The sequence below is a fragment of the Oncorhynchus masou genome, chromosome 13 (genome assembly GCF_036934945.1).
Source record: "Oncorhynchus masou masou isolate Uvic2021 chromosome 13, UVic_Omas_1.1, whole genome shotgun sequence".
Taxonomy (NCBI): Eukaryota; Metazoa; Chordata; class Actinopteri; order Salmoniformes; family Salmonidae; genus Oncorhynchus; species Oncorhynchus masou.
In genome coordinates, this window is record NC_088224.1 from 89,321,300 (window position 1) to 89,333,736 (window position 12,437).

Below are 12,437 nucleotides of genomic sequence, written 5' to 3' on the forward strand. Positions count from 1 at the left end.
GGTTTCCGCTTAGTGGGACTATCCATTTGTTTTTCAACAGGACAATGACCTAACACACCTCCAGGCTGTGTAAGGGCTATTTGACCAAGAATGAGAGTGATGGAGTGCTGCATCAGATGACCTGGCCTCCACAATCACCCAACCTCAACCCAATTGAGATGATTTGAGATGAGGTTGGGCCGCAAAGTGAAGGAAAAGCAGCCAACAAGTGCTCGGCATATATGGGAACTCCTTCAAGACTTTTGGAAAAGCATTCCAGGTGAAGCTGGTTGAGAGAATGCCAAGATTGCCAAGAGTGTGCAAAGCTGTCATCAAGGCAAAGGGTGGCGACTTTGAATAATCTCAAATGTGAAATATATTTGTTTAACACTTTTAGTTACTACACGATTCCATATTTGTTATTTAATATTTGTGATGTATACACTATTATTCTACAATGTAGAAATAGTAGAAATAATGAAACACTTTTGAATGAGTAGGTGTGTCCAAACCTTTGACTGGTACTGTATGTGTGGACACCCCTTCAAATGAGTAGATTTTGCTATTTCAGCCACACCTGTTGCTGACAGGTGTATAAAATTGAGCACACAGCCATGCAATATGCATAGACAGACATTGGCAGTAGAATGGCTTTACTGAAGAGCTCCGTGACTCTCAACGTGGCACCGTTATAGGATGCCACCTTTCCAACAACTCAGTTCGTCAAATTTCTGCCATCCTGGAGCTCCCCGGTCAACTAAGTGCTTTTTATTGTGAAGTGGAAACGTCTAGGAACATCAACTGCTCAGCCGCGAAGTGGAAGGCCACACGTGTTCACTTAACGGGACTGCCAAGTGCTGGAGCAAGCAGCCCGAGACACTCGCTACCATCGGCTTGAGTGTTGTAAAGCTCGCTGCCATCGGACTCTGGCTCAGTGGAAACTCGTTCTCTGGAGCGATGAATCACGCCTCACCATCTGGCAGTCCGACGGACAAATCTTTGTTTGGCGGATGCCAGGAGAATGTTACCTGCCCTAATGCGTTGTGTAAACTGTAAAGTTTGGTGGAGGAGGAATAATGGTCTGCGGTTGTTTTTCATGGTTTGGGCACCATGCTCAATGCCAAATGTTGGCTGGAGTGGTGTCAAGCTCCGCACCATTGGACTCTGGAGCAGTGGAAATGTGTTCTTTGGAGCGATGAATCACTCTTCACCATCTGAGTTTGGTGGATGCCAGGAAAACGCTACCTGTCTGAATGCATAGTGCCAACTGTAAAGTTTGGTGGAGGAGGAATAATGGTCAGGGGCTGTTTTAGTTCCAGTGAAGGGAACTCTTAACGCTACAGCATGCAATTACATTCTAGATGATTCTGTGCTTCCTACTTTGTGGCAACAGTTTGGGGAAGGACCTTTCCTGTGTCAGCATAACAATGACCCGGTACTCAAAGGGACGTCCATACAGAAATGGTTGTCAATCTGTATATGTTCACTCTTTTTTGTTTTTGTTGTTGTTTTTTGTACATGTATTGAAAGCAACTCCCCTCAATGTACTCTGAACATTTCATAACTCCAGGACCAATAAATGTATTCTAAATAGCGTCAGAAGTTTTAAAATGCTTGTTAATGTTTGTTAAAATATTGACTTGTTTTCCATTTCCTGAAAAGATAAGAGGTTAAGTTATTAAGGATGATAAGAGGTTACGTTATTAAGGATGATAAGAGGTTAAGTTATTAAGGATGATAAGAGGTTAAGTTATTAAGGATGATAAGAGGTTACGTTATTAAGGATGATAAGAGGTTACGTTATTAAGGATGATAAGAGGTTACGTTATTAAGGATGATAAGAGGTTACGTTATTAAGGGTGATAAGAGGTTTTCATCCGACAGAAAGGTTCTTGCCGTATTCCCACTGTCCTCTCTCTGGTTCATCAGGAGTTGGTGGAGTTGATCAGGTCCAGCCAGGTGCTGGTGGTCAGTGGAGAGACGGGGTGTGGTAAGACCACCCAGGTGACCCAGTTTATCCTGGATGACTACATAGAGAGGGGCATGGGTTCAGTCTGCAGGGTGGTCTGCACCCAGCCACGTCGCATCAGTGCCATATCTGTAAGTAGTGTGTGCGTGCGTGTGTATTCCACCCTTTCCAGGTGTGTGTGTGTATTCCACCCTTTCCAGGTGTGTGTGTGTATTCCACCCTTTCCAGGTGTGTGTGTGTATTCCACCCTTTCCAGGCGTGCGTGCGTGTGTATTCCACCCTTTCCAGGTGTGTGTGTGTATTCCACCCTTTCCAGGTGTGTGTGTGTATTCCACCCTTTCCAGGTGTGTGTGTGTATTCCACCCTTTCCAGGCGTGTGTGTGTGTATTCCACCCTTTCCAGGTGTGTGTGTGTATTCCACCCTTTCCAGGTGTGTGTGTGTATTCCACCCTTTCCAGGCGTGTGTGTGTATTCCACCCTTTCCAGGCGTGCGTGCGTGTGTATTCCACCCTTTCCAGGTGTGTGTGTGTATTCCACCCTTTCCAGGTGTGTGTGTGTATTCCACCCTTTCCAGGTGTGTGTGTGTATTCCACCCTTTCCAGGCGTGTGTGTGTGTGTATTCCACCCTTTCCAGGTGTGTGTGTGTATTCCACCCTTTCCAGGTGTGTGTGTGTATTCCACCCTTTCCAGGCGTGTGTGTGTATTCCACCCTTTCCAGGTGTGTGTGTGTATTCCACCCTTTCCAGGTGTGTGTGTGTATTCCACCCTTTCCAGGTGTGTGTGTGTATTCCACCCTTTCCAGGTGTGTGTGTGTATTCCACCCTTTCCAGGCGTGTGTGTGTGTGTATTCCACCCTTTCCAGGCGTGTGTGTGTGTGTATTCCACCCTTTCCAGGTGTGTGTGTGTATTCCACCCTTTCCAGGTGTGTGTGTGTGTATTGCACCCTTTCCAGGTGTGTGTGTGTATATTGCACCCGTTCCAGGTGTGTGTGTGTATTACACCCGTTCTAGGTGTGTGTGTGTCCTACCCTTTTTGAATATACGTATCGTGTCATTTCTGATGTGTGCTTGTTGCAGGTGTGTACTCTCTCCTCTCATTGTGTTTTAGGTAGCAGAGCGGGTGGCTGCGGAGAGGGCTGAGAGTGTAGGGGACGGGAACTCATGTGGTTATCAGATCCGCCTACAGAGGTGAGTTTTCTGTTTGGAGTGGAACCTCTCTTTAACCCTTTATGCTCGTGGCAATTGGGCGATATGGATCAGGCTACATTTTTAAATGTTTCTTAACAGAGGAAATATGAAAAGCACAAGCATGGTAGTAATTGAAACAGTTTGGAGATTATTAGGCCAAAGGTGAGGAAACAACATTCACCTGACACAAGACTGAATTCAAATGTTACACTGTTGATTTTATGTGAATTTGACATTAACTGTACTTTTCACTGCATTTGTTGATAATGGAAATCTGAAAATACTCTGGATACATTCAGTAACATGAAGAGAATATTCCTGGAAAAATGTAAGATAGGTGCAACATGACACAAGAAAAGGACAAGAGTTTGAATGAGAGGACTAAATAGTTTCTCCAAGTCACCACACACACATCTCCAAAGTGTACAGTTCCCAAGTCATTTCTTTGCATTTTTATGACTGAAAGAAGACGTCTTCAACTGTAAGGTGCTGTTTTTATCTGTTCTCGTTGTGCCGTTGAGGAACTCGAGGAAGCACACGGGTCGTTTTGTTTGTTTGCAACACGGCCCTCTATCCCCGCCGTCACACCATTACTGTTGTTTACGCAGTCCCAAAACGGTCCATTATAAATCACAGGAAGGCAGCGTCGTTTTAAAGCCTGTTCTATTTCCAAACATGATAAAATATTATCTTTACAATGTTAGGCTTTCACAGGGCAATTCAGAGAAACCGGTATGCCATTTTGGTGCGTATAGAATGGAGTGACTAGTGCGTTCGGGTATGTGTGACGCAGCAAATGATCAGGCTCATTCTGTTCAGAACAACCTTATAGCTTGGGGGTATGAGGCCATGTCACCTTGTAACTGTACATCAAACATCGAGATCATGAACATTGTATATTACATGAGTTTTATGATATGGCATTTTGAAGAGCACATTTTGGACTCCGGTGTTTGGCTTGATTGTATGACATCAGAGCAATATTTATTATAATCCTCAACCTCTCGTCTTTCAAAATGCATAGTCCTCTCAATTTACAGCATTTCACTCATGGACTATTTTAGTGTTTTGCAAAAGTTGCCTGAAGTCAGAATATATGTCAGTCAACCCATACAGAGTTGGGAAACACAGTGCTTGAGTTCTGAAGTCACCGAGCCTGAAGTCACCGAGCCTGAGTTCTGAAGTCACCGAGCCTGAGTTCTGAAGTCACCGAGCCTGAGTTCTGAAGTCACCGAGCCTGAGTTCTGAAGTCACCGAGCCTGAGTTCTGAAGTCACCGAGCCTGTGTTCTGAAGTCACCGAGCCTGAGTTCTGAAGTCACCGAGCCTGAGTTCTGAAGTCACCGAGCCTGAGTTCTGAAGTCACCGAGCCTGAGTTCTGAAGTCACCGAGCCTGTGTTCTGAAGTCACCGAGCCTGTGTTCTGAAGTCACCGAGCCTGAGTTCTGAAGTCACCGAGCCTGTGTTCTGAAGTCACCGAGCCTGTGTTCTGAAGTCACCGAGCCTGAGTTCTGAAGTCACCGAGCCTGTGTTCTGAAGTCACCGAGCCTGTGTTCTGAAGTCACCGAGCCTGAGTTCTGGCATGTTACTGTACAGCCTCTAACGTTCCAATTTAGCCACTTATTAGTGCCCATATCAGCTCTTTTCAATCTGGACACGGGTACGAGTGTGGAGGGCGTGGAGGGCGGAGGGCGTGGAGGGTTGAGTGCGTGGAGGGTGGAGAGGGCGTGGAGGGTGGAGAGGGCGTGGAGGGTGGAGAGGGCGTGGAGGGTTGAGGGCGTGGAGGGTTGAGGGCGTGAAGGGCGTGGAGGGTTGAGGGCGTGGAGGGTGAAGGGCGTGGAGAGGGTTGAGGGCGTGGAGAGGGTTGATGGCGTGGAGAGGGTTGAGGGCGTGGAGAGGGTTGAGTGCGTGGAGAGGGTTGAGAGGGTGGAGGGCGTGGAGGGTTAAGTGCGTGGAGAAAGCACAGCTGCACATCGAGTACAGGGTTTAAACTCTGATAATCCTAATCCCCAATGCCTCTGACTAACTAGAAAGTGTGTGTGTAGGTTGTACAAGCTGTCTGTACCCCATAACCCCGTCTGTCTGTACCCCCTAACCCCGTCTGTCTGTACCCCATAACCCCGTCTGTCTGTACCCCCTAACCCTGTCTGTCTGTACCCCACACACACTACCAATGCTTCTCGTCCTTCAGACCAAACACACACACACACACACACACACACACACACACACACACACACACACACACACACACACACACACCACACACACACACTACCAATGCTTCTCGTCCTCAGACCAAACACACACACACACACACACACACACACACACACACACACACACACACACACACACACACACACACACACACACACACACACACACACACACACACACACACACACACCCTTGATGGGATAAGTTGCTTTGCTCCATCTGCCACTAACATCAGAGTTGAACAGAAATACAGAACAAACGCTGCCATGTCAGCTGGAGCGAAAGCTCAGTGTGTCTGTTTGTGTGTCTGTATGGTGCAGAACACATCTCCACTGAGACTCACTGAGAACATCTAAACATCCAGACAAGATGGCTATACAGCTGTCTGCAGCCTCAGTGGTCTCTCTCTCTCTCTCTCTCTCTCTCTCTCTCTCTTGCTCTCGCTCTCTCTTCTTTCTGTCTCTCTCTCTTTCTGTCTCTCATCTTCTTCTTCTTCCTAAAGTACTTAAAGGTGTATGCTGTTTTGCATAGGAAGTGTGTTGTGATGACCTCTCATGTTAGTTTAGATTTCTGGGTAGTTGTTTCCACAGATGGTGGGCTTTGAAAGGAGATCTATGAATCCCCTATAGTCCTCCTAAGCCACGCTCCTGTCAGTGATCACCTGGGTTATTGATTTCTCAAGCTCTGGGAGCACCAGTCAGGATGAGTTGAATTTTGCGCTAATGGATTGAGAGAACTTTGTACAAGCAGCCAGTTGTGTGTGTGTGTGTGCTCGCCCCTTTTTTGTGTGCACGCGCTATTTGTGTGTGTTTCTGCTCTGGGCGTGTGTGTGTGTGTGTGTGTGTGTGTGTGTGTGTGTGGGGGGGCGCTTGAGAAGGAGAGGGAGTAAGGAGAGGGAGAAGTGTGAAGGAGAGAGATGGACAGATGAGAGGAGAGCTGTAGAGAGAAAAAGAGGATAACAGGATCAGTGGATTAGAGGGATCAACGGCCAAGGGGAGCAGGGAAGTGAGAGAAGAGCATAGACCAACAGAGGAGATCTGTGAAAGAGAGAAGAGTACTTGTACTTTACTATGGCTGTGGTTCTCACCTAGCTGCTTAATGAGGACCGGATCCTTTTTTTCAGTTTTCGCCTAAAATGACATACCCAAATATAACTGCCTGTCGCTCAGGACCTGAAGCAGGGATATGCATATTATTGATACCATTTGAAAGGAAACACTTTGAAGTTTGTGGAAACTAGAAATTAATGTAGGAGAAGTTAACACATTAGATCTGGTAAAAGATAATACAAATTAAAAAAACTTTTTTTTTAGCTTTTTTTTGTTCCATCTTTGAAATGCAAGAGAAAGGCCACTATGTATTATTTCAGCCCAGGTGCAATTTATATTTTGGCCACTAGATGGCAGCAGTGTATGTGCAAAGAGTTAGACTGATCCAATGAACCATTGCATTACTGTTCAAAATGTTCTATCAAGACTTCCCAAACATGCCTAATTGGTTTATTGATACATTTCTAAGTACATAACTGTGCACTCTCCTCAAACAATAGCATGGTATTATTTCATTGTAATAGCTACTGTAAATTGGACAGTTACTGTAAATTTGCAGTTAGATTAACAAGAATGTAAGCTTTCTGCCAATATCAGATATGTCTCTGTCCTGGGTAATGTTCTTGTTAGTTATAACCTCATGCTAATCACATTAGCGCACGTTAGCTCAACCATCGCGCGGGGACACATGGATCCCGTCGAGGTTAAGATGGATGCACTACCTGTAAGTCTCTCTTGAAAAGAGTGTCTGCTAAATCAGTGGTTCCCAAACTGTGGGGGGCACCAGGAGTCGGCACATTTTTTTTGCCCATAGATGTTGTTATAATTTTTTGGTCACTCCAATATGACATGAATGCACATGGCAAAATGTATAGAATTGCAAGAAAATGTGCTTTAAAACTGCAACATTTTCTTTGCGCCCCATGAACAAAGATATGTAGAATTGCAGGAAATAAGCTTTAAACCTGCTAGAACCTCCACCAACAAGAGGGGTGTGAACAGTTTGTGTCATGAACAGCGCTTGTAGACGTGGCGTGTGCACGCGTGGGAAGGTGGGGGGCAGGATGTCCTTCCAATGCTGGAAGGGCCCCCCCCTCCGCCCGAGTGAAGAAGTTTGGCAACCTCTGTGTTAAATGACACATGTGTACAGTGTGTAGCATGAGATACTCAAGAACAGATGGTCAGGGGAAATAGGACAGAATAGTGGTCAGGGGAAATAGGACAGAATAGTGGTCAGGGGAAATAGGACAGAATAGTGGTCAGGGGAAATAGGACAGAATAGTGGTCAGAATAGATGGTCAGGGGAAATAGGACAGGGTAGTGGTCAGGGGAAATAGGAGAGAATAGTGGTCAGGGGAAATAGGACAGAATAGATGGTCAGGGGAAATAGGACAGGGTAGTGGTCAGGGGAAATAGGAGAGAATAGTGGTCAGGGGAAATAGGAGAGAATAGTGGTCAGGGGAAATAGGAGAGAATAGTGGTCAGGGCAAATAGGACAGAATAGTGGTCAGGGGAAATAGGACAGAATAGTGGTCAGGGGAAATAGGACAGAATAGTGGTCAGGGGAAATAGGAGAGAATAGTGGTCAGGGGAAATAGGACAGAATAGATGGTCAGGGGAAATAGGACAGGGTAGTGGTCAGAATAGATGGTCAGGGGAAATAGGACAGAATAGTGGTCAGGGGAAATAGGACAGAATAGTGGTCAGGGGAAATAGGACAGAATAGATGGTCAGGGGAAATAGGACAGAATAGTGGTCAGGGGAAATAGGACAGAATAGATGGTCAGGGGAAATAGGACAGGGTAGTGGTCAGAATAGATGGCCAGGGGAAATAGGACAGAATAGATGGCCAGGGGAAATAGGACAGAATAGGATCAGGGTACATGGTCAGAATAGATGGTCAGGGGAAATAGGACAGAATAGACAGTCTTATGGCTTGGAGGTAGAAGCTGGAGTAGAAGCTGTTCAGCAGTCTTATGGGGTGGTAGAAGTTCAGCAGTCAGCTTTGGGGGTAGAAGCTGTTCAACAGTGGTCATTTGGGAAATAGAATAACAAGGCTATATACAGGGGGTACCGAGTCAGTGTGCAGGGGTACAGGCTAGTTGAGGTAATTTGTACATGTAGGTTGGGGGGAAGTGACTATGCATAGATAATGAACAGCGAGTGGCAGCAAAAAGGGAGGGGTCAATGTAAAATAGTCCGATGGGGATTTTATTAATTGTTACACAGTCTTATGGCTTGGAGGTAGAAGCTGTTCAGCAGTCTTATGGCTTGGGGGTAGAAGCTGTTCAGCAGTCTTATGGCTTGGTGGTAGAAGCTGTTCAGCAGTCTAATAGCTTGGGGGTAGAAGCTGTTCAACAGTCTTATAGCTTGGGGGTAGAAGCTGTTCAGCAGTCTTATGGCTTGGGGGTAGAAGCTGTTCAGCAGTCTTAATAGAGCTGTTCAGCAGTCTTATGGCTTGGAGGTAGAAGCTGTTCAGCAGTCTTATAGCTTGGGGGTAGAAGCTGTTCAGCAGTCTTATGGCTTGGGGGTAGAAGCTGTTCAGCAATAGATGTTCAGCAGTCTTATGGCTTGGGGGAAAGCTGTTCAGCAGATGGCAGCTGTTCAACAATAGATGTTCAGCAGTCTTATGGCTTGGGGAAAGCTGTTCAGCAGTCTTACAGAAGCTGTTCAGCAGTCTTAAATGGCAGTCAAATCAAATCAAACTGTATTTCAGCAGTCTTATGGCTTGTGGGTAGAAGCTGTTCAGCAGTCGAAGCTGTTCAGCAGTCTTATGGCAAGCTGTTCAGCAGTCTTATGGCTTGGAGGTAGAAGCTGAAATGCTTGGGGTAAGCTGTTCAGCAGTCTTATGGCTTGGAGGTAGAAGCTGTTCAGCAGTCTTTCAAGAGCAGTCTTATGGCTTGGGGGTAGAAGCTGTTCAGCAAATAGCTTTAGAAGCTGTTCAGCAGTCTTATAAAGCTGTTAAAGTCTAAAAAGCTGTTCAGCAGTCTTATGGCTTGGAGGTAGAAGCTGTTGAAGTCTTAAGGTAACAGCAATGGCTTGGGGGTAGAAAGAATAAGAAGCTCTTAACAGTCTTATGGCTATATAGTCTTATGGGGGGTAGAAGCTGTTCAGCAGTCTTCTTGGAGGTAGAAGCTGTTGTCTTAGGGAAGTCAGCAGTCTTATGGCTAGTTGAGGTAATTTGTACATGTAGTCTTGGGGGAAGTGACTATGGCTTGGGGGTAGATAAGAAGCTGTTCAGCAGTCAGCGAGTGGCAGCAAAAAGGGAGGGGTCAATGGGGGTAAAATAGTCAGATGGGTTCAGCAGATTTTAAGCTGTTAGCAGTCTTGTTAGAAGCTGTTCACAGTCTTATCTTGGGGGTAGAAGCTGTTCAGCAGTCTTATGGAGGTAGAAGCTGTTCAGCAGTCTTATGGCTTGGGGTAGAAGCTGTTCAGCAGTCTTATGGCTTGGGGGTAGAAGCTGTTCAGCAGTCTTATGGCTTGGGGGTAGAAGCTGTTCAGCAGTCTTGGGGGTAGAATAGTCTAATAGCTTGGGGGTAGAAGCTGTTCAGCAGTCTTATGGCTTGGGGGTAGAAGCTGTTCAGCAGTCTTATGGCTTGGAGGTAGAAGCTGTTCAGCAGTCTTATGGCTTGGGGTAGAAGCTGTTCAGCAGTCTTATGGCTTGGGGGTAGAAGCTGTTCAACAGTCTTATGGCTTGGGGGTAGAAGCTGTTCAGCAGTCTTATGGCTTGGGGGTAGAAGCTGTTCAACAGTCTTATGGCTTGGAGGTAGAAGCTGTTCAGCAGTCTTATGGCTTGGGGGTAGAAGCTGTTCAGCAGTCTTATGGCTTGGGGTAGAAGCTGTTCAGCAGTCTTATGGCTTGGGGTAGAAGCTGTTGAGCAGTCTTATGGCTTGGGGGTAGAAGCTGTTCAGCAGTCTTATGGCTTGGGGTAGAAGCTGCAGTCTTATGGCTTGGGGGTTCAGCAGTCTTATGGCTGTTCAGCAGTCTTATGGCTTGGGGGTTGTTCAACAGTCTTATGGCTTGGGGTAGAAGCTGTTCAACAGTCTTATGGCTGGGGTAGGCTGGGTAGAAGCTGTTCAACAGTCTTATGGCTTGGAGGTAGAAGCTGTTCAGCAGTCTTATGGCTTGGGGGTAGAAGCTGTTCAACAGTCTTATGGCTTGGGGTAGAAGCTGTTCAGCAGTCTTATGGCTTGGGGGTAGAAGCTGTTCAGTCAGAAGCTGTTAACAGTCTTATGGCTTGGGGGGAAGGTTCAGCAGTCTTATGGCTGTTCAGCAGTCTTATGGCTTGGGGGTAGAAGCTGTTCAGCAGTCTTAGTCTTATGGCTTTGGGGTAGAAGCTGTTCAGCAGTCTTATATCTTAGAAGCTGTTCAGCAGTCTTATGGCTTGAAGCTGTTCAGCAGTCTTATGGCTTGGGGGTAGAAGCTGTTCAGCAGCTTATGGCTTGGGGTAGAAGCTGTTCAGCTGGCTTGGGGGTAGAATCAGCAGTCTTATGGGGTAGAAGCTGTTCAGCAGTCTTATGGCTTGGGGGTAGAAGCTGTTCAACAGTCTTATGGCTTGGGTTAGAAGCTGTTCAGCAGTCTTTTGGCTTGCGGGTCGAAGCTGTTCAGCAGTCTTATGGTTTGGGGGTAGAAGCTGTTCAGCAGTCTTTTGGCTTGGGGGTAGAAGCTGTTCAGCAGTCTTATGGTTTGGGGGTAGAAGCTGTTCAGCAGTCTTTTGGCTTGGGGGTAGAAGCTGTTCAGCAGTCTTATGGCTTGGGGGTAGAAGCTGTTCAGCAGTCTTATGGCTTGGGGGTAGAAGCTGTTCAACAGTCTTATGGCTTGGGTTAGAAGCTGTTCAGCAGTCTTATGGCTTGGAGGTAGAAGCTGCTGCAGTCTTATGGCTTGGAGTTAGAAGCTGTTCAGCAGTCTTATGGCTTGGGGGTAGAAGCTGTTCAGCAGTCTTATGGCTTGGAGGTAGAAGCTGTTCAGCAGTCTTATGGCTTGGAGGTAGAAGCTGTTCAGCAGTCTTATGGCTTGGGGGTAGAACCTGTTGAGGAGCCTTTTGGTCCCAGACTTGGTGCTACGGTACCGCTTGCCGTGCAGAGAAAACAGTCTATAACTTGAGTGACTGGAGTCTCTCACAATTTTATGGTCTTTCCTCTGACACCGCCTAGTATATAGGACCTGGATGGCAGGAAGCTTGGTCCCAGTGATGTACTGGGCCGTACCTACTACCCTCTGTAGCGCCTTACGGTCAGATGCCGAGCAGCTGTAGAACCTTTTGAGGATCTAGGGATCCTTGTCAAATCTTTTCAGTCTCCTGAGGGTAAAAGGTTTTGTCGTGCCCTCTTCACAACTGTCTTGGTATGTTTGGACCATGATAGTTCGTTGGTGATGTGGACACCAAGGAACTTGAAACTCTCGACCCGCTCCACTACAGCCCTGTTGGTATTAATGGGGGCCAGGATGGGACTAAGTACAGGACTGGACTAAGTACACACCCTGAGGGGCCCCAGTGTTAAGGATCAGCATGTTTTTGCCTACTCTTACCAATTGGGGGCGTTACATCAGGAAGTCCAGGATCCAGTTGCAGAGGGAGGTGTTTAGTCCGTAATAGTTTTCAAGCCACATCCGACGAGCGTCAGAGCCGGTGCAGTAGGATTCAATCTTAATCTTGTATTGATGCTTTGCTTGTTTGATAGTTCGTCTGAGGGCATAGCTGGATTTCTTATAAGCGTCTGGATTAGTCTCCCTCTCCTTGAAAGCGGCAGCTCTAGCCTTTAGCTCTATGCAGATGTTACCTGTAATCCATGGCTTCTCAGTCACTGTGGGGATGACGTCATTGATGCACAAATTGATGAAGCCGATGACTGAGGTGGTGTACTCTTCAATGCCATTGGATGAATCCCGTAACATATTCCAGTCTGTGCTAGCGAAACAGTCCTGTAGTTTAGCATTCACGTCATCTGACTACATCCGTATTGAGTGAGTCACTGGTGCTTCCTGCTTTAATTTTTGCTTGTAAGCAGGAATCAGGAGGATAGAATTATGGCCAGA

The 12,437-nt window shown here is 46.6% G+C and overlaps 1 protein-coding gene across 1 annotated transcript in view; it reads left to right on the plus strand.

Annotated features, from left to right (window-relative positions):
- The window catches only part of dhx36 (DEAH (Asp-Glu-Ala-His) box polypeptide 36), a 71,062-nt gene that overhangs the window by 9,708 nt on the left and 48,917 nt on the right, over window positions 1-12,437 (plus strand). The window contains exons 6-7 of the mRNA XM_064985359.1: window positions 1,909-2,079; window positions 3,056-3,135. Coding sequence (XP_064841431.1) covers window positions 1,909-2,079; window positions 3,056-3,135 — 251 coding nt within the window. The remainder of the gene's footprint in view (window positions 1-1,908; window positions 2,080-3,055; window positions 3,136-12,437) is intronic.